Consider the following 22,756-nt stretch of genomic DNA (forward strand, 5'->3'; position numbering starts at 1 on the left):
GGGCAGACTTAGGAAAAGACTGAAGGCTTGTGTACATTCAGAACGCTACAGAGGCACAGCTCCACCATTGCAGTGCTTCAAAGCAGACAATACTTATGCCAGTGGGAAGACCTCTCCTGTCCACCTCCCTGAGAGGCAAAAGAAGAATTCTTCCATCAGCCTAGCCGTCGACCTAGTGCTCTCTACGCAGGTACTTGAGTGGCATTGTTAAGACAGTACAAGGGTGTGGTTTTTTCACACCTGTGCCATGTAGCTATGCTGACTTAATTTTCTAGTATAGACCAGGCCTGAGCATTACCAACCTAGAGACAGATTCTGACACCCTTATTCACATTAAGTAGCACCTTGCTCCGTGAGCAGTCCACTGAAACCAAGGTAATCCATTCATAAATGAATGACATTCAATAATTAACATTAAAATAGTTTAATAGTTGCTTGCAGAGCATGCAGTATGGATGTAACTGCACGGAAATACAAAGGGGACAGTTCTCCAGCAGATTTAACTCCCTCTTCCCCCACTCCAAAAAAAAAAGTACATCTTTTATTTATATGCATTTCCAAATGATAAGAGGTCGGTCGTATTAGCATTTTTTTCCCCCTTGTCCTCTCAATAGCAATTTATTCCAAGGCATGGTTTCAGATAGTGTCTTTTGATTTGATGTTTGTAGGTACTGAATAGATAACTATCCTCCAGTTCCATTTGAGATCTGATGAGACCTCTAGAAACTCACTTCTCTCTCTCTCTAGATCCCTTCAAGCTTGACTTCTGCCTCTTTTTCTCCTTCTGTCCCAAAATTCGAAAGAGTTTTTTCTTGGCTTCCTTCTGCTTCTTAAATTTCTCTTCCTCCTCCTTGTGCTTCTTTCTGAGGTAATCTTTAAGGTGCTGACGATGGTTTAATTTGGCCTTCTTTATTTTGTAACTATGCACAGTACTCAAAGCAGTAAGTAGGGCTGATATCTGATTGAAACAGAAAACAAAGAGTTAAATATACAAATAGTTACATTTTGGGTGAGCCACAGAACAGCTCCCAAAAATAAGTACAAATTTAACCCCTGGGAAACCATAAGTTAAAGATAATATTTAATGAACAGTGTCAGGATCAGAGACATTGGGCAACTCACTCACTCCCACCGTGACTCTGTTCCACCTTTGTAAAATGGGGATAATTACCATGCCTAATCATAGGAACATTAAAGGCTTAATTATTATTTATGAAGCTATTTTGAGATCCTTGCATTGAAGGTATTTGAAAAGTGTTGTGCATCATCATTATCATAAGATTATTTAACTTTACAGGAAGGCTAAATTGAGGTTTACATCCTCCCGTTCTTACAAACCTTCTACCTTTCTCCAAATCCTGCATCAATTTCTTGATTTGTGTTCAAAGCATCTCTTTACTATTAATGGATGGCAAACATAAGAGCAAAGAGAAATAGGCAGTTATATAACTAAAACTCCTATATAGTGTGATAACTGCACATCGCTGACCTAAACGTCTTGAGAACACTATGACTAGGACATATGAACACTAGGACTAGGACATACTAGGAGAATTGGGGAGACACATTTTTGCCATACATAATCTACTACAACAATTCCTAGCAACTATTTGCTCTGTAGTCTGCTCAGGACCAATTAAGCACAGAGCTCTGGTATGTACCATATACAGAGATGGAATGATGGCTGGAGGCAAGATATAATCCGAGGAACACATTTTTGGCAATAGCTGCACATTTCAGTGATCCTAAAATTAAACAGTCACACATGATCCAAGCAACACCATCTTAAATGGGAGGTGTTAATTTCACATCAAAACATATTTACCTTCTTTTCATGAGGCTCCCTGATAACAGCTGGTCTCCACTGGTCCTTCGTAGGCTTAGCTTTCTTCTCATGATTCTTAGGCTTGTTCTTAAATGGCAGTGCCTTCTGGAGTGCTTTAGGAATGTGGAGCTTATTGAAATGCTTCTTCTCCCTCACTATTGGCTGAAAAAACAAATTTCACACACGCATAAGAGTCATATTTCTATAACACTTTTCCTGTGCACAGTATTTTACATTTCAAATAAAATTAGTTCTCTTTCTTTCTTGCCGTTGGCTAGGTATGATAGACATAGTATAACGCAGGTGAACCTAAGGCTAAGGTTTTGTCATGGATATTTTTAGTAAAAGTCATGGACAGGTCATGGGCAATAAAGAAAAATTCATGGAAGCCCGTGACCTGTCCCTGACTTTTACTAAAAATATCCATGTTAAAATGGGAAGGGACTGGGCAGTTGAGCGGTGGCTGGGAGCTCCACGGTCCCCACCACCCCCGGGGGCTCAGAGTTCCAGGGTCACCCTGCCATGGTGGTTGGGGTGCAGCTGAGGTCCCTCTGCCCCCACTGTGGTGACCAGGGAGTTGAGAGGTACCCACTGCCCATGATGGCCTGCTGCCTCAGGCAGTGGGGATACCTCACAGCTCCCTTATCACTTATGAGTCTTCAAAAAATCCTATGATGTGGTTTTACGAGATTATGGATATTAGCTTTGCCATCCAGGACAAATGTCTTTGTGGTAATTAAGAAGTCTCCCTATATCAACCTCAATGCCATTTTATCTAGATGTCCCACTGGTTCTCCAGCTTTTCATGGGTCACTTTGTAAATTCTCACTGATCCACCATCCAACTCAACACCTCGATCTCCCACAACTTGATTCTTGCTCTGCAGACTACCCAAAAAGGGCCATGACAACTACTCTGTGAGTGAAGAGATGTACACATACATACACACATGTATATACATTGCACTTAATTTTACACTGATTTTAGGAACAGCGGAGGCCACACACACATATTTTAACTCGCAGATTGCAAGAATATAAAAGATACCTTATAGAGAGAATCTTTCTTTTGCTTCAGTCTGATCCCCAGTTCGTGCCTCAGTTGGCCAGTTGTCTTCATTCCTGTCCAAGTATCTTTCTCACCTGCTGGCTTCAGCAAGGATGTTACTGGGTTATAGAAGGCTGGGATGGAAACAGGATACCAAGTCCGCATAAAGACAATATCTGAAAGGAAAGAACATGATCACATAGCTTTTCACAATGTGGTTTACTGTATCCACACTAAAGGCAAACATCATTTGAATAAGGCAGTCAACTGAATTGCAAACCACACAATAAATTAACTTCTATTTTACAAGAGGAGCACTCCTCTTATTCTCAGTCTCTAGAACATCAGGCAGATCAAGGCATGTATTAATACCTCTGAACTCCTCAAAACCTGCATAGAAGTTACACAAAGAGAAGCATATTCCTGAAGAGTCCCAAGTTGAGTATCACTGTACTAGATATTCCTACCCGATTAAAAAACATATAATGATCTATAGCAAAGGAGGTCACATATAGTCTGTGCCTATCAACAGCAGCATATCCAAATAATTAGTCTTCCCTCTACATGTTTTCAAAACCAAGCAATATGCTGCTATGATTTTCCACTAGCACAAATTCAGTATGGTGTAACTACTATCATATGAGAACAGAGCATAGGGCACAGTGACCTGATGCACATATCATCCGACTGCAGTCAAATAGGGAATCCCCAGCAGATCACTAAAAAATTAAACATCTGCTTTGTAATCACACATCAGACGACAGAAAAGCTTCTCATTAAGAGCTATCAACTCTCCTCTGATTCACAATAAGTGTCCCTTTCTAGCACTCACACCGCTATATACAGCATATGCTTGAGTTCTCTAGGCAAACCGAGTTCTAAGTTCTCCAGAATATAGTTTACAAAACAAACTAACACTGAGGGCAGAAATAGGTCACCTAATAGACCTTCTACATCTGTATTTCCTATTATTCTCAGTGATGGCATCATCGAAAAGAACCAAACATAAGTGATTTTTTTCCAACTCTGTCACACACACATTCATCACCACATCTGATAAATACTCAAAAGATTCTGTTTTCTGAATTCACATTTAGGTTATTAGAGATTCAAGAATACAAATGGTGCTTACATATTCGGGGAAGCAGGAGGAAAGGCATGGGATGAGGATCTCTTATTTGGGGAGTGTTACTCACCACTCATCAGCAGCTTGTCTTCGAATGTTGCCCTGAATGCACCTTCGGGTTTTCTAAGACCCTTTTTGATCTGTCCTCGAATACCACTCACAGTGCGTATGGCCGCCCCTTCAAATTTAGCCACTTCCAATGGAGAATTGAACATTCCCTGTGAAACACAAAGATTATAGACCATTTATTAAAGATGGCATGTTTATTAGGAATAAATTACAATCTTACCACTCTCTATACAGATTTGTGTAGGCTGCAAAAAAACAATAATCACCAAGCAGTTTACCATAAACAGGGAATTGGGATAATAAAATGTACTTAAATTTACACTGACACTGATCACATTAAGAATTTATGATAGTGATTATTTTTTCTTCTAAGATAATCATCTAATTGACATCATATAAATGGAGGTAAAATTTCAGGTTTCCATCTTTGCACCCACCCATCTCAACAATGAACATGTTAGAAAGCATCTTCTCATTTCTCCTTTGAAGATTTGTTTGCCATAACATAACATTTGGCAGGTGTCTTGTAAGGTGTAACTGCCTTAAATTACTGGAGGGGTAGGGGGAGTACCTAATATAATGCAGCATTCTAGGACACGAGTTTCTGCATTTATAAAATACAAGTCAATGGGATTACTCATGGGTGTAAAGTTAAGTTAGTAATTGAGTGCTTTGTTGGACTGGGTGCAAAGCACTCAGCAACTTGCAGGCTCAAGCCCCAAGTCCCCTAACCTGAAGCTTTGTTTCCCTGATTTAGGGTAGCCTGCAGGCTTCATTAAAGCTGTTTGGCTCCTTGGAAACTTAGTCTTACACCACCTCCTCCCCTAGCCAGCTCCACAACCGTACAGGAACTCTTAATTTCTGCAGGAACTCAGCTTCCATCCTGCAGTTTGTAAATGCTATAGGACCAAACCCTGCTGGAGAAGGAACAGACTGGATTAACATTCTGCTAAGATGGCAGGCACTGGGGAAGCCGGCCAATTGATTATCCACACCCCACTTTTATGAAACCCTTTGGAAGACAGTACTGTATTTGGCACAAAGAGTTTACAAGAGTGAGGTTTAGCTAATGGAGGTAGTGATAATAATTTATATTCCCTGCAATGTATTGAATATGCTTTAAATAAAAATTACAAGGCCAAAAACCCTATGCAACATCCCTGACTCAGCAAAATTCCCATTACTTTGAGATTTCTGCCTCAAAAAGACTGAAGAACAGAGCCCGAAGTTGCATTTCCTTCCGACCTTCATTCTAGCAGGATTACAGTACACACACATACCTTAATAAATGATGTGTTTTTGTAAATTTTAAACGGGAAACCAGTCAGCTTTAATTTCTTCACGACTGTTATGGATTTATCTAAATCAAGCACAACTCCTGTGGCAGCTATCCGGAAATCAGGCTGAAATATACAACAGTATGGATGATTGATAGATCATTAAATGTGTATAACAACAATCCTACTGCAGCAACTGAAGATCTCACTTGACAGGTACTATTTCATGACACGTCATAACAAGAGCTCACAGACTTTACAACTTTAGCTGCAGCACTGCAGCATGGCAAACTAAAATCAACTTCATGAAAACTGGTTGAGTTACTGCCAATGTCACTTTCCTAGCACCCATTAATGAGCTATTCAGACTGGCTATTCAAATGAATTTTAAAGTCACCTTTAAGATTTTTTCTCCATTTTCTACTGCACTCTGTTTCTTCCTGAAAAAGAATTTTACACGCACACACATGCAGAACGGCTCAGAGCAAAGGGGCCTTGTTACTGTAATAACCACCATACCTCTCTTGTTGAGATATTATGAAGATATCCTTTAAATATTTAACAAACAAACAGTAAGGCCATATAAAAGAAGACATCTTTCTCTCAGAGCTCTGTTAACAAAACAACCCCTCAGAGTTACTACCTGGCTCGCCAGGGAGCAATCTGAGTTCCTTAATATGTGGTACAAGTGTACATACAATAAAGGCCTACCTACATTTGGAGTGAGGGTTGTGATTCCCACCTCACACAGACTTACTTGCTCAAGCTCTCATGGAGCTAGCATGCTAAAAATAGCAACATAGGCCAGCCGTGCCTAGAACAAACTCGCCTGAACCCCCTGCGAAGTTCCTGTGCTGTCACTCACTGCAGCCACACTATTAATTTTTAGCATGCTAGCTCAACAAGAGCTAACACATGTACATCTGTATGTGCTGGGAATCAAAACTCTAGTTCTAAGTCAGGGGTTCTTGACTAAAACACTGCCAGAAACTGGGAATAAGTGACAGGGGATGGATCGCTTGATGATTTCCTGCTCTGTTCTTTCCCTTGGTGCACCTGGCACTGGCCACTGTCAGAAGACAGGATACTGGGCTATATGGACCTCTGGTCTGACCCAATACGGCTAGTTTTATTTTCTGATGAAGCCATAATTAAAGAAAGCCTCATCATTTATGAGCACTTTTCTTGGACTCTTGTTTTTTGTTCATGACTGCATCACTAGACTCTCTACTGGTGGTTGAAGCAGATACTATGCATAAAAATGAGTTCATTGTGCCTCTTATCACAAAGCAGAAAGAGCAATTCACTGTTAAGACCATGAGGCCAGGACATGTGTGGTGAAACTAGGGCAGACAGAGACAGTGACTTACAATGATTCTTTACCCTTGAATGCCAAAAGGGTGCTCAGAGTGGCATAAAAAGAAGATAAACTCCCTAAGGTAGGGCCCATACAAGCCACTGCCAATTTCCATTTCAGAAAACGCTAGCGCGGGCTCCTACCAGCTTGAGTAGAAAGGATGCTCTGTTGATGAGGCTGCTGCCCACAGATAAGGATTGTCTACATTCAAGTCCCTCAGCTGGATGTTTGCACAGCTGGATGTGCAAATGCCCAAATTGGCATCTGCACAGCCAACTCCACATAGGCAATGTGTCCAGACCTGCTCCACAAATGTCATACCAGGAGGCATCTGATCTACAAAACGGCAGTCCTCTAGTGAAGTGTCTGTGAAACAGGTCCGGACACATTCGGGGGAAGATGACTTCGTCTTGCAGGCTGAAACGGATCCACTGGACCCTGCAAATCCATTTGCTTATGGTGCGACCCACAGCTGGGAATCTGTGCTCTAAGTGTTACACATAGTCTAAACGTACAGACAACCAAAAGCATACTTTAATATAGTATACACATCACCACTGATCAACAACGTTGAAGAGACACCTGTATTATTTCTGGCACATAGGGTTTCAGATCAATCACAGTGCAGGAAAAAACTCTTGTGTCAGGTATGTCACTACCCTTCACTTAATCTGATCTCACTATAATGAGATTATCCTATAACACTTGGAACATAAGACTAGCAGGAGTAGGAGTATATCCCTCCATACAAACCTTTACCAAATGAAGTATCTATCTAGCTTCTTCTCTCTGTCTTCATCCCATGCTCATCATCACCACAATATCTGAGTGCCTTACAAATTTTAAAAGGTCCTCTAAGATCCTGTCATATCCTCGTTTTAGCATAAGTACACTTTCCAATAAAATTCACTGTTTGATACAATGATCTACAGAAAGAGCCAAGTAACATTTTGTGATAATAAACCTACCGTTGTGCCACTGACTGACTGAATTGCCAAAAATCCTGTCCCTTGGGGAGTGATGGGGCCTAGAACCAAAATTGAATAAAACAAATTATTACGTGTTTGGCTAACCAAAAACTGGCTACTGTTTAAAGGTAGTCTCAGAATGATGAAATAATATTAGTATGTTTAGAATGATTTATTTTATATCCCTCACCAAAAAACATAAGACAGGTTAAACTAGCCATTCAACACATTACTCACATAAGTAGTCCCACTTTGAAGTGAATGGAATTACTTGTGTGAGTGAAGTAACTCACATGAGCAAGTGTTTGCAGGACTGTGCCCATAACATGCTCTCTCTTTCTGGACATATAGTCAGCAGCTCCTCCTTAATGCAATATCCCAGCAGGCTGATCAGAATTTGACTGGAGCCCTGCATGAAGGAGTTAGATAGTTCTCTCTTGACCTCCCTTCTCTCTCTTAACTATACTGCGTATTTGCTAATTCTTAGTAGTATTTTATATCCTGTGGGGAATAAACATTTGTTTCTAGTGATTCTTTCTTTCCCAAAGTTATCAGCTGGTTATTTGTATAGGAAATTCCTAATGCCTCCTCTAAGGCTAGGGAGTTTTGCAGTTTACCACATGGTTGTAGATTTGTAAATCTAAGTAATCCTTACCCCAAAACGTTGCTCCACAATGCATATGTTGTGGTGAATACTTAAGAAGCCTATGACGCCCGTTATGATCTTCAATGTAGTACATAGGGATAGTCTGAAATCGCCTCCACCCCAAGGAGAAGATTATAGGGTCCCGTGTTTTAAGTATCTTCTTATACCAACGATGTTTCTTCAGACGTAACTAGTTAAAAGAAAAAAGAGTAACAATATTAAAAGCACAGCATTAGCCCTAATATCAGTGATTACTGAAGCAATTTCCACCCTTCCTAAATGCTTGTTTAACCACCAAATAATTTTTTTTTTTTTTTAAACATGTCTATTCATGATGGTCAGGGTGACTTAAACCAAGATAGCTGGCATTTCATCTATTTAAAAATAGAACACACACACAGATTACATACATATACACACATCTATCTATCCCTTTTCCCAAACCTTTGGTTATAATTTGCCTTATTTAGATTTTGTCTACACTAGCACTTTTGTCAGTAAAACTTTCGTTGGTCGGGGGGGGTGAAAAAGCACCCCACCGAGCAACAAAAGTTTCACTGACAAAAGCATTGGTGTGGACAGCGCTACGTCAACAGGAGATGCTCTCCCACCTACATGGCTACCACTGCCCATCAGAGGTGGTTTAATTATGCCAGCGGAAGAGTTCTCTCCCTCTGGTATAGAGCAACTACACAGGAGACCTTACAGCTGTGCCACTGTAAGGTCTGTAGTATAGACAAAGCCTTAGACTATAGACCCTAGGGAACAGCAAATGTGTTTGCATGAGCTTGTTCAGCAACTAGGACAATGCGGGGAGGAGGCTCTTTGTGCTAATGTAATATAAATACCAAAACAACAACAACACTGGTTTTCCTTCTGACCATCAAACTAGTATTAAAACAGGATAGCAGACAAGTTACAATCTCAAACATTGGACTTTTAAATTAACCATGCTGCAAGCTCTTTCTTTTTTCAGCGTAAGGACCTTCAGATGAAGGATCTATCTCAAATTTTTTTTTAGCTATTAATTACATTTGCCAAATAGGAAATAAAAACAAACAGCAATACCATGCCAACTGAAACACAGCTGTACCACTGTCACAGCACACACAGCCTTGGCTCCATACCTGTACATATCCCACATTTCCTTCGCTGTTGCCTAAACCGCCCAGAATGATTGGATAGTGAGGGTCAAAATTAAGCACAAATTCACATGGGATATTCTCAATCTCTATTCGAACATACATCCCAGGGCGGAAGCCCTCGTACTGAACTCTGGATTCATCATCCTGGTCTTCAAATTCAGCCCGATTAAGCTATGTGAGTAAGATGGAGAGGAAAAGTTTTAACAGGTAGAAAATGGAACATGAAAAATCATGTATGAACAAGGCTTGTGCAAAAGATTTCAGTTTTACTTGAAAAGCAAATTAACACTAATTTATATGGTATCTATCTGGATAGCCCTAATAGTTCTAGTAACTAACTTCAGAGTAACAGATGTCTGCCACCACAAATCCTTTCCTTTGCAGCTCCCTTTAGGAAACAGGGGATCCAGCTTTACATAGGAAAGTCAAACACATCTGGACATATTGCTCTACCTTGAGTACAGTGCCCAGAAGAAACAATTGACTTTCTGGACAGATCCTTAGAATACTGAATTTAGGGTAAAATTTCAATACGTGCCTAAAGTGCTGAAAAAAAGTACCTAAATAACAAAAAGCACTTCAAGGAGAGGAAGGTGATCAGGAATAGTCAACATGGATTCACCAAGGGCAAGTCAAGCCTACCAAACCTGATTGCTTTCTATGACGAGATAACTGGCTCCATGGATATGAGGAAAGCAGTGGACGTAATATATCTTGACATTAGCAAAGCTTTTGATACGGTCTCCCACAGTATTCTTGTCAGCAAGTTAAAAAAGTATGTATTGGATGAATGAACTATAAGGTGGATAGAAAGCTGGCTAGGTTGTCGGGCTCAACAGGTAGCGATCAACGGGTTGATGTCTAGTTGGCAGCCAGCATCAAGCGGAGTGCCCCAGGGGTCTGTCCTGGGGCTGGTTTTGTTCAACATCTTTATGAATGATCTGGATGATGGGATGTTCACAGATGACACTAAGCTGGGGGGAGAAGTAGATATGCTGGAGGGTAGGGCTAGGGTCCAAAGTGACCTATACAAATTGGAGGATTGGGCCAAAATAAACCTGATGAGGTTCAACAAGGACAAGTGCCAAGTCCTGCACTTAGGAAGGAAGAATCCCATGCACTGCTACAGGCTGGGGACCGACTGGCTAAGCGGCAATTCTGCAGAAAAGGACCTGGGGATTACAGTGGATGAGAAGGTGGATATGAGTCAGCAGTGTGCCCTTGTTACCAAGAAGGCTAATGGCATATTGGTCTGCATTAGTAGGAGCACTGACAGCAGATTATTTCCCTCTGTAGGCACTGGTGAGGCCACATCTGGAGTACTGCATCCAGTTTTGGGCCCCCCACTACAGAAAGGATGTGGACAATTGAAGAGAGCCCAGCAGAGGGCAATAAAAATAATCAAGGGGCTGGGGCACATGACTTACGAGGAGAGGCTGAGGGAACTGGGCGTGTATAGCCTGTAGAAGAGAAGAATAAGGGTAGATTTGAAAGCAGCCTTCAACTACCTGAAGGGGGGTTCCAAAGAGGATGGAGCTCAGCTGTTCTCAGTGGAGGCAGATGACAGAACAAGAAGCAATGGTCTCAAGTTGCAGGGGGGAGATCTAGGTTGGATGTTAGGAAACACTATTTTACTAGGAAAGCGGTGAAGCACTGGAATGGGTTACCTAGGGAGGTGGTGGAATCTCCATCCTTGGAGGTTTTTAAGGCCCAGCTTGACAAAGCCCTGGCTGGGATGATTTAGTTGATGCTAGACTAGATGACCTCCTGAGGTCTCTTCCAACCCTAATCTTCTATGATTTTAAATGATCTGGGCACCATAATGAGCAAACCCCACAGGTAAGTGGGGAACAAGACCTGGGAGATGGGTTGGAAACAGGAGGGAGCAGGGGCTATAATGGCAGAGAGGAAGGAGGGTCAGGGCAAAGCTGGGAGGCAAGATCAAACCAGTATCTTAGATGCCTGTATACAAATGCAAGAAGTATGGGTAATAATCAGGAAGAATTGGAAGTGCTAATAAATAAATACAACTATGACATTATTGGCATTACTGAAACTTGGTGGGATAATACACACGACTGGAATGTTGGTGTGGATGGGTATAGTTTGCTCAGGAAGGATAGACAGGGGAAAAAGGGAGGAGGTGTTGCCTTATATATTAAAAATGTACACACTTGGACTGAGGTGGAGATGGACATAGGAGACGGAAGTGTGGAGAGTCTCTGGGTTAGGCTAAAAGGGGTAAAAAACACAGGTGATGTCGTGCTGGGAGTCTACTACAGGCCACCTAATCAGGTGGAAGAGGTGGATGAGGCTTTTTTCAAACAACTAACAAAATCATCCAAAGCCCAAGGTTTGGTGGTGATGGGGGACTTCAACTATCCAGATATATCTTGGGAAAATAACACCGCGGGGCACAGACTATCCAGTAAGTTCCTGGACTGCATTGCAGACAACTTTTTATTTCAGAACGTTGAAAAAGCTACTGGGGGGGAAGCTGTTCTAGACTTGATTTTAACAAATAGGGAGGAACTTGTTGAGAATTTGAAAGTAGAAGGAAGCTTGGGTGAAAGTGATCATGAAATCATAGAATTTGCAATTCTAAGGAAGGGTAGAAGGGAGTACAGCAGAATAGAGACAATGGATTTCAGGAAGGTGGATTTTGGTAAGCTCAGAGAGCTGATAGGTAAGGTCCCATGGGAATTAAGACTGAGGGGAAAAACAACTGAGGAAAGTTGGCAGTTTTTCAAAGGGACACTATTAAGGGCCCAAAAGCAAGTTATTCCGATGGTTAGGAAAGATAGAAAATGTGGCAAAAGACCACCTTGGCTTACCCTTGAGATCTTGCGTGACCTTCAAAATAAAAAGGCATCATATAAAAAATGGAAACTAGGTCAAATCACGAAGGATAAATATAGGCAAATAACACAGGAATGCAGAGGCAAGATTAGAAAAGCAAAGGCACAAAATGAACTCAAACTAGCTATGGGAATAAAGGGAAACAAGAAGACTTTTTATCAATACATTAGAAGCAAGAGGAAGACCAAGGGTAGGCCCACTGCTCAATGAGGAGGGGGAAACAGTAACGGGAGACTTGGAAATGGCAGAGATGCTTAATGACTTCTTTGTTTCAGTCTTCACTGAGAAGTCTGAAGGAATGTCTAGTATAGTGAATGCTTACGGGAAGAGGGTAGGTTTAGAAAAGAAAATAAAAAAAGAGCAAGTAAAAAATCACTTAGAAAAGTTAGATGTCTGCAAGTCACCAGGGCCCGATGAAATGCATGCTAGAATACTCAAGGAGTTAATAGAAGAGGTATCTGAGCCTCTAGCTATTATCTTTGGGAAATCATGGGAGACGGGGGAGATTCCAGAAGACTGGAAGGGGGCAAATATAGTGCCCGTCTATAAAAAGGGAAATAAAAACAACCCAGGAAACTACAGACCAGTTAGTTTAACTTCTGTGCCAGGGAAGATAATGGAGCAGGTAATCAAAGAAATCATCTGCAAACACTTGGAAGGTGGTAAGGTGATAGGGAATAGCCAGCATGGATTTGTAAAGAACAAATCGTGTCAAACTAATCTGATAGCGTTCTTTGATAGGATAACGAGCCTTGTGGATAAGGGAGAAGCTGTGGATGTGATATACCTAGACTTTAGTAAGGCATTTGATACAGTCTCGCATGATATTCTTATAGATAAACTAGGAAAGTACAATTTAGATGGGGCTACTATAAGGTGGGTGCATAACTGGCTGGATAACCGTACTCAGAGAGTAGTTGTTAATGGCTCCCAATCCTGCTGGAAAGGTATAACAAGTGGGGTTCCGCAGGGGTCTGTTTTGGGACCGGTTCTGTTCAATATCTTCATCAACGATTTAGATGTTGGCATAGAAAGTACGCTTATTAAGTTTGCGGACGATACCAAACTGGGAGGGATTGCAACTGCTTTGGAGGACAGGGTCAAAATTCAAAATGATCTGGACAAATTGGAGAAATGGTCTGAGGTAAACAGGATGAAGTTCAATAAAGATAAATGCAAAGTGCTCCACCTAGGAAGGAACAATCAGTTTCACACATACAGAATGGGAAGAGACTGTCTAGGAAGGAGTATGGCAGAAAGAGATCTAGGGGTCATAGTAGACCACAAGCTTAATATGAGTCAACAGTGTGATACTGTTGCAAAAAAAGCAAACATGATTCTGGGATGCATTAACAGGTGTGTTGTAAACAAGACACGAGAAGTCATTCTTCCGCTTTACTCTGCGCTGGTTAGGCCTCAACTGGAATATTGTGTCCAGTTCTGGGCACAGCATTTCAAGAAAGATGTGGAGAAATTGGAGAGGGTCCAGAGAAGAGCAACAAGAATGATTAAAGGTCTTGAGAACATGACCTATGAAGGAAGGCTGAAGGAATTGGGTTTGTTTAGTTTGGAAAAGAGAAGACTGAGAGGGGACATGATAGCAGTTTTCAGGTATCTAAAAGGGTGTCATCAGGAGGAGGGAGGAAACTTGTTCACCTTAGCCTCCAATGGTAGAACAAGAAGCAATGGGCTTAAACTGCAGCAAGGGAGATTTAGGTTGGACATTAGGAAAAAGTTTCTAACTGTCAGGGTAGTTAAACACTGGAATAGACTGCCTAGGAAAGTTGTGGAAAGTTGTGGAATCTCCATCTCTGGAGATATTTAAGAGTAGGTTAGATAAATGTCTATTAGGGATGGTCTAGACAGTATTTGGTCCTGCCATGAGGGCAGGGGACTGGACTCGATGACCTCTCGAGGTCCCTTCCAGTCCTAGAGTCTATGAGTCTATAATCAGTTCTGAAAATGGAATGTGAGCTCCTAAATCATCTAAGCATTTGTGCCCTAGAGGAGGGCCTGTCTTTATCTGTGAGATTCAATGTGTACCTAAGATTCTATATAATTAACAGAAGATCCTTGAAACAGGAGGGTTCTTTCCCTCTGTTTTTGTACTGCTAGGAATATCTATATTTTGCTATGCCCTATTTTGCTATGCTGATTGTTCTGGATGCTGTTTGTGCAGATGTTGGAGTCTAACACATAGAATAAATCCTGTGGTTCAAGTACATTTCTGATGTCTTTGGATTTCTCCAATATACTTGGATCTCTCGCTCTCTCTCTGGCCTGTGTTGGCAATACACTGCTTGAGGATCACTATAATACATGTTTCCCTAACAGGCCTTAAGGGCAGGAGCTCTAAATTGGCTCATTCTTTTACTGGAAGAGGTTTGTTTACATTTTAAGTGTTCTTATGCAAGCACATTAGAACACAAGGTCTAGTTGTTTGGTACTTATGTCAGAGACTAATGCAAACTGGTACAGCTGAGTTAATGGCTAATCTGAGCAAGACTTTGTTAGATAAGAAGATGGTGTGCACTGTGGGTCTCTCCTTTTTTTTTAAAATAACCTTACACTATGATATAAATCAGCAAGGTTCTTCAAAAAGATGTCAGTGCAATACAAAAAGCTACTGTATGTTAAAAACTACATTCAGTGTTTCATTTAACAACTTAACACTGCAGCAGAGTTACCAGCTCAAATTGTGTCTCAAATGTCTTTGAAAATTCTCATCACACAACTGGAACAGGGGTTCTCACATTTTTCAAGTGTGGTATACATTCTGATGTATATTTTGCCTTGTGGACACCTACTTACTTGCTTGTGATGCCTTAATATTCATATGGCAACCACAGCAATTGTTTAAAAGAATAAGTAATTATTAGCTAAGTATTTTTGTATTTGTAACTGTAATCAGTGCAATAAAGATCTGATCTCTTTAAAGGTAAATCACAGACTACACTTGCTTTAAATTTAATATCCCCTTCCCAGATGATATTTCTTTCCATTGAAAACACCTACTATGTGACCAGCTAGCTCTCTGCAAACCGTCATTAAGTACTCCACAGACCACAGCTTGGGAACCCCTACACAGCTAACATTTACATGGTAGCTTTAGGCAAGTGCCACATTTTAGTAGCAATAATGACTCAATAAGTCAATTAAAAGGAAGAGCTTCAAAAGACTTAGTATTTTGTTTTTTTTTAAAATGGTAATGGAATCAAACTATTCACCCATTAAAAACATCCCTCTAAATGTATGAGGTTTTGCACATAAATGCTCAAAAGCTATCAGTGGTTGCTGAATCTAAGGACTTGTCTACACTGGCACTTTACAGCACTGCAACTTTCTCTCTCAGGGTGTGAAAAAACACTCTCCTGAGCGATGCAAGTTTCAGCGCTGTAAAATGCCAGTGTAGACAGTGCACCAGCACTGGGAGCCGAGCTTAAAGTCACTCAAGAAAAGTCACCAGCGCTGGGAGCTATTCCCCTGCTGGAGGTAGTTTTTTCAGAGCACTGGGAGAGCTCTCTCCCAGTGCCAAGTTAAAGCAGTTGCCAGTGAAGACGTGCCCTAAGAGTCCCCCAGAGAAAGTGTGTGTGGTACTTAAGAAGCTTCATAGTCAGATAAATAGCTAAGTTGACAGCTTGTACTTGAGTTTGTTTCTGCATTTCCTCTTTGAGATCATCGAAGTATGTGGCATCCCCTTCATCATATTCAGCATCAAACATCTCCTTCAATTTGCGTTTCTTGTCCATGCGCTTGTTCTTCTCCTCTTCCTCTTCTGCTTTGGGTTCTTTTCCTTCTTTATCTTCTTTCTCTCCTTCACTTCCAGCCTAGCAAGAAAGAGAAGTTTATCAAACAGCTTTTGAAAAGTCAGTTCACAAAATTCCTAGTCTGACCAACATTTTATATATTACACCTACAGAACATGACCAAGGAACAACAGGGCATGTTCTATACAACAGGCAGCACAGCTGCAGTGCTGCAGCTATACCGCTGTAGCACCATAGCATAGATGTTTCCTACGCTGACGGAAGATGGTTTTCCATCAATGTAGGTCATCTACCTCCCTAAGCGGTGGTAGCTAAATCGAAAGAAGAGTTCTTGCATTGACCTTAACTGAATCTACAACGGTGGCTAGGTCACACACACCCGTGTGCCAAAGGTAGGTCAATCTAAATTTCAAGTGTAGACCACGGTCTATTTAATAATGCAAACGGTCAAACACAGCTTTTCATCCTAAAAAGATACTATTTAATAATAAATCCACCATATGGAGAAGAACGTCTTCAAGAAGAAATAGAAATGTGTTTCCATAGTCTCATTCCTTTTGTCCTCATCAGAAAGCTTTTCAAACCAATATTAAAATAAATGGTATTTTTATTGCTATGGATTGCATTTCTAATATATGCCAAGAGTGCTTAAAGCTTGGAATTAATATAATTTATCATGCTTAAATTAAAATAAACATATTAATAAAAAAGAATGTGTATGAGTGACCCAGGACTTGAATAACACACGAGTGTTGCCCATCAGGAGTGAGGTACTGTACCAGAGATGATGGACTGGGGGAAGTTTGGACATGAATAACACCTAGTTCAAGATGCTACCGTTAGCAATAATTTCACAAGTAAGCAAAGAAATCTTGAAGTCACTCAAGTAAAAAAAATAATAATAATAAAAATCTAAAATTTGCAATATTTTCTATATCTTCATCATTTGAGCTAAATAAATTTGGTCACTATTACTACAGATTAGCTCATGATTCCATTGTCAACCGAATTCATGTATTCTTCCAGGACACTGAAAGCACCGATACTTGAACCTCATAACTTTTTATTTCCTGGTTTTCAGAGGTCTAGGGATAGGTACATTTAATGCTCTGGAAGGGTACAAGGCACTGCCAGTGAACCTTAATTCTCCACTAACAATGTTTTGGGGCAGTGAATTTTCCTTGTTTTTTTTAAGTAGGTGGTGATAAGGAAAGGACCATGATTGTGGGGGTGGGAAGGGCACAAGGCGGCTTCCTTGGAACCTTACTCCCACTCAGATACCAGCTGTGCCTGTCTCCTGTCCCTTTCAGTAGGACTGGAGAAGCCATGGGAAAAAGAGAGAAAATGGTGACTGATGGGCTATGAAGAGCACGTCTACCAGCAGGAGGCAGCAAAACAGAGTGCAGGGAGCCCCAAACTCTTCTTCAGAGGGAAGGGGCTCTGCACAATCCTCAGCAACATTGGTGGAAGAGGTATGAAATGGTTCAGTCATCTCAGTGGGATGTTCTCAAATCTATAAGAACACCCCATGAAGATGAACAGAGGCTGATATAATAGTTCTTAGTGCTCCTGTCACAGACTGACCCATTCATCTTATAGTACCTTCTCCATCCCCCTCTCTCAAAGTCTTTCTCAGTTCCTGTTGTGGAATAGCAATTTCCTAGACAATTTTACTTTGGAGGTAAGTTTTAGAAAAATTTCATTACTGCAGTCAGCTCTTTATCTGAAATCAATTCTGAGCAGATGATACCAGTTTGGGAAGGATCAGAGCCATAGTTTGAGGCCCAAGTGTGTACAGAAAAAATTATAAGAACCGTAATAGTTTCATGTCATGCATTCTTTAAGGGAGCTGTATCTCAGAAACCCCTTGTTCAAATAACCTCAAATTAGAACCACTAATCCTACCCTGGACACACCATGAGGCACAGTAATTTGCAAATAAGTACACAGAATTCAGAGTATTTAGAAAAATCACATTTTAAACAATAAAATAGTCTGATTGTTACCCATCGTGGAGCTATTGCCTCACTATAACAGCAAGGTGCATTTCCCAGTATCTCTCTCTACATTGCTCAACAAAGACCTACTTAGGCAGTTTTAAACAGAAGGATGAAATTAAGCAAAGAACAAATTAGACTGAATATCAGAAAATTATATATATAAAAACAGTGAGATCTATGAGACAGTGGAATTGTCCCTCCAGAGAAATGGTGGAAGCCCATTGTTTGAAGTCACCAGAGAATATACTCCAGGGAACAATCCTGTACCAGTCAGGGTTAGGTGGGCCAAATAGAAATTGGAAGGGGAAAATAAACCAACAACAAAACAAAACAAAAAAATCACACACACTGATTCCATGAAAGATCAAACACTGGGTGAAATTCATCCGCCTGGGGCTAGCACAAGGCCTCATCACCAATTAGGTGCTAAATTAGCCCTCAAAAAAGGGCTTTCTGTAAAAAGGTGAATGTCACCAATACAAAGGTACATTCTATATTACTATGCCTTGCAAAATTAGAAAGCCCTAATGATGACAAAGTTAAAAGCAACATAGCACTAACATAAAAACAAATATTTCCCCATCATTATTAGGAGACCAAAGTTTAGAACCATGCCCTTTCCCCTAAAATGTATAGTGCACAATACTTATCTCAAAGCATGCAGGCCTGATCTACCCTAGAAAATTAAGTCAGCTCAACTACGTCATTCAGGGGTGTGAAAAATCCACACCTCTGACTGGAGTAATTAAGCCGACCTGACCCCAGTGTAGATAGTGCTAGATCAACAGAAGAATTACCTATACGGACAGGAGATCCCCTCCCGTTGGTGTAGGTAGCGTCTACACTGAAGCGCTGCAGTGGCAGAGCTGTGCCTCTGGAGCATTTCAAGTGTAGACAAGCCCATAGACTAGGTATATTACATAGCAGCATTTAACACTACAGCATAAATTCACTTTGACATCTTTTGTCTGTGATCACGCTGATCTTCCATTTGTTTTCCGCTATTTTATGAGACTACTTAGGAAAAGATTACATGAAAATACATGGTATTAGCAGTCAGGATCATGTTTGATTTGTACCATCCATCACTCACAAACTTGATTTTTCAGATCTGGCAAGTTGATTAAGCCTGCCCTCTACTGTTAACTATGGTTAATTGATTTCTGCTCACCCACAATTATGAGCTCCATGTAAAGAATAACATAGTTTATTTGATCCCCTGAAATTAAAGGCACATCTGATCCTAACGAAAATAAAAGAAAAAAAGACTGTGTCTATTTCATTCCAGTCCCTCAGATACCAAAATGTACTCTTCATTACAGCAGCCTTGTTTCTACTGATTTACGAGCGACTTTCCAGTTGGGCTACGAAGCTGAAGAATGTTCTAAACAGAACAACCCACTATGCAGAGAAACACACATTAAATGCGAGCAGTTGATGAACAATCAAGCTAGAGATCATACCTCATCTCCTTCTGCTGCTGGTTTTCCTTTGTGCACAGCCCCTGTTTCAAGGTCTTCAAAATCACCATACAGTTCTTCTGTAAATAAGGCAGCCAAGATATCCATAAGTTAGCAACATCTTTGCACTGGTCTGTAACACTTCTAAGTCCTTTGTTATTTTGTGCATATTTATTTCTCACTAATACTTCATATTTTGGCTGCTGTACACATTTATCACATTTTCTTCCCACCACTTTTCCACATTCTGTAGAAAGCGAGCAGCAGCCCAGCTTTTCAGTAGCTCTTCCTTTTTTCTCTCGGAAATGCACCATCAGCAACCTTCTTCACACATCTCCAGCTCCTCAAAATTCAAGTGAAGTTCTGGTAAAGCCCACAGGCCTTGCCTCCCTGCATCTTTCAAAGTGAATGCCACAGAATTGGAAAGAGTGAAACAGTTCTTAATTCTGAAAGCACCCTATTAACAAAGTGTTTAATATCTGCTTAAACACTGCCCGCTAAGTTATCAGCAGAGCAACTTGAGCCTCCAGCTTCCATCAGGATGTGGAGGCAGAGACTGCAGGGAGAATAAAAATCTAAAATGGATCCAGTAATTTCAAAAAGGTTTTAAAAAAATGGAAGTTTGCTCTACAAAAGTTATCAAACAGTTTGCTTCGGAGATAATATAATCATATTTGAAATTAAAAACAGTCTCTCCATAAATTATCCAACACTAAAATCTCAACTTTTCAGCAAGGCAAAGAGATATGACTTACTTTCTGCAAACAGGATTTCTGTTCATTTCAATCCCATCTGTTCAAAAGGAATAGCTAAGCTCACCTACAAAACTGAAAGCCAATTATCTCTAAGTGTAAGCCAACCAGCCTTGAGTGGGGATTCTATTTTCTATTCTATATGATAGATAGATTCTATATTCAAAGAGTGTAAACTTTTTCCTATCTCAGTCTCCTATTTCTCTCCTATTTGTGCACAGATTGATACCAGCTACAGTAATAAAATCAGTTAATGATTGCATAATGCTTCAAATATGTAAAACAGGTAAGATAACTTCGCAAAGGTGTTACTAATGTAAAATGTTTTTAAATATATAAAGAGTTTTGGGTTAAACATTAAGTTACAGCATTCACTAGAAGTTCTTCCTCCGTTACTCATATTCTAAGAGCATCAAACGTACCATCGTCCTTCAGCAGTTTTGCTGCATCTTTATCTGCTTCCCATTTCCCTGTTACAAAGCAGTCTCGAATACTGTTCATAACCTGTAAAACGAAAGCGTTACTTGTACACTTCTCATGACTACAAAGCACTTCAACAGCTGACACACTTCGTCTGTAATACTTGTTCTGGCTTAGAGAGATGGCTTGCTCTCTGCCCATTTGCTATCTCTGTGGTGGGCAAACTATAGCCCAAGGGCCGCATCCAGCCCTTCAGACATTTTAATCTGGCCCCTGAGCTCCCACCGGGTAGGGGGGGTCCGGGCCTTGCCCTGCTCTGGCAGGGGGCTTGCGCTGCTCTGTGGCTCTGCGTGGCTTCTGGAAACAGCGGCATGTCCCCCATCCAGATCCTACACTAGGAGCATCCAGGGGGCTCTGCACACTGCCTCTGCCCCAAGCACCGCCCCTGCAGCTCCCATTGGCCTCAGTTCCCAGCCGATGGGAGCTGCAGGGGCGGTGCCTGCAGAAGGTGCAGCACACAGAGCCACCTAGCCCGCCGCTGCATAGGAGCCGGAGGGGGGACATGCTTCTGCTTCTGGGAATTGCTTGTGGTTAGTGCTGCCTGGAGCCTGCACCCCAGACCCCCTCCCATACCCCAACCCTGATCCCCCTCCCACACTCTGAACCCCTCGGTTCCAGCCTAGACTACCCTCCTGTACCCCCAACCCCTCATACTCAGCCCCACCCCAGAGCCCGCACCCCAGTCAGAGCCCTCATCCCCTCCTACACTCCAACCCTCCCAATTTCGTGAGCATTCATGGCCTGCCATACCATTTCCATATCCAGCTGTGGCCCTCGAGCCAAAAAGTTTTCCCACCCCTGTGCTATCCACATCGTAACACAACTACCAAAACTGTCTTACTGGCAACCTCCACACAGAGGTGGAGGAGACTGAATTAACCTCTCCCTATCCCCAGAAATCATCCTGCCAGAAAAAGGCAAAAGCTCATTATGGTGAGTCAGCACAGAAGTTCACAGTGATAATGCCTCTGGGGTAACCATTTAGTGAATAAATAAGATGACATCAGTCATCACAGCAATCCATCCAGCGCCTTTCACTAGCATTAAGTTTACTTACTTTAACTTTCCCTTCCTATTTAAAAGCAAAAAAACCTAAGGTGCTATTTGTGTGTAAATGTCTCTAGTGAGGATAAAGAGGAGATGAGAATTTCTAAAGAAGACACATAGGCAGAACTGTCTGTAATTCATATGGGTTAGCTTCATGTCTCCATGTCATATCAGCAGATCCTTATTAGGGAAATTCAAGACTGGTGTAAGTGGATACATACTGGATGTTCTCCTAAGAATACAGAATGTAAGAGCTGTCTTTCCAAAAGCAGTACCTCATCTAAATCCCAATCCTGTGGGGTTTCCACTGGAAATTTGGAGCAGTCAAGGGCATTAGCCTTTTGTTTGGATTCTTTGTCAGGACGGCTGACATGGAACAGCCCTCCAAGCTCTTCATCAGCATCATCTTCTTCGTCGGCATCCTCAGCCACTAAATAAAACGCCATAGTTAAAAGCATAATCTGCAAATTATATGTATTTATTAGATTAATCAAAAACTTCTCTTGCTCCATACGTCTTGGAATTTCTGATGTAGTTTGAGGAAAGAGGAATTAAATCATAAAAGGGGTATATTATTAAGCAGACCAGTGTTCCAGCTTGTATTAAGAAAGCAGAAAAAAGAATACATTGTTTGATTCCCTTATAGAGAAAGCAGCAGCAGGTGAATTATTCTGTATTGAGATTAGAACCCAAAGGAAGGTCTTTAGTTGGAGAGCTAATTAGACGGGACATGACTGTGGGAAAAATATATTCCACATGTAACATTTCACATACTTCAACAGAAAAATCAAGTGCCTTGTGAATGACTGGATTTATCTGAAAAATCTGTTCTTCAGTTAAGCAATTGTGATGTCTTTGTTCAACACCATATGTAACACAAAATTAACAAAACAAAACAAAACCCAACCTATTAGAAAAAGGCTATTTCTCC

General features: G+C 41.1%; 1 protein-coding gene across 1 annotated transcript in view; it reads right to left on the reverse strand.

Moving 5' to 3' along the window:
• Positions 1-408: 408 nt before the first annotated feature.
• The window catches only part of BMS1 (BMS1 ribosome biogenesis factor), a 42,752-nt gene continuing 20,404 nt past the window's right edge, over positions 409-22,756 (reverse strand). Inside the window, exons 12-23 of the mRNA XM_030569365.1 lie at positions 22,101-22,255; positions 20,721-20,802; positions 19,550-19,626; positions 15,964-16,146; positions 9,443-9,631; positions 8,325-8,505; positions 7,670-7,728; positions 5,348-5,470; positions 4,069-4,216; positions 2,873-3,048; positions 1,826-1,987; positions 409-958 (exon numbers count right to left, since the gene is read on the reverse strand). Of these exons, the coding sequence (XP_030425225.1) occupies positions 728-958; positions 1,826-1,987; positions 2,873-3,048; positions 4,069-4,216; positions 5,348-5,470; positions 7,670-7,728; positions 8,325-8,505; positions 9,443-9,631; positions 15,964-16,146; positions 19,550-19,626; positions 20,721-20,802; positions 22,101-22,255 (1,766 nt within the window). The 3' untranslated portion in view covers positions 409-727. The remainder of the gene's footprint in view (positions 959-1,825; positions 1,988-2,872; positions 3,049-4,068; positions 4,217-5,347; positions 5,471-7,669; positions 7,729-8,324; positions 8,506-9,442; positions 9,632-15,963; positions 16,147-19,549; positions 19,627-20,720; positions 20,803-22,100; positions 22,256-22,756) is intronic.

Source organism: Gopherus evgoodei, chromosome 7, assembly GCF_007399415.2.
Source record: "Gopherus evgoodei ecotype Sinaloan lineage chromosome 7, rGopEvg1_v1.p, whole genome shotgun sequence".
Classification (NCBI taxonomy): Eukaryota; Metazoa; Chordata; order Testudines; family Testudinidae; genus Gopherus; species Gopherus evgoodei.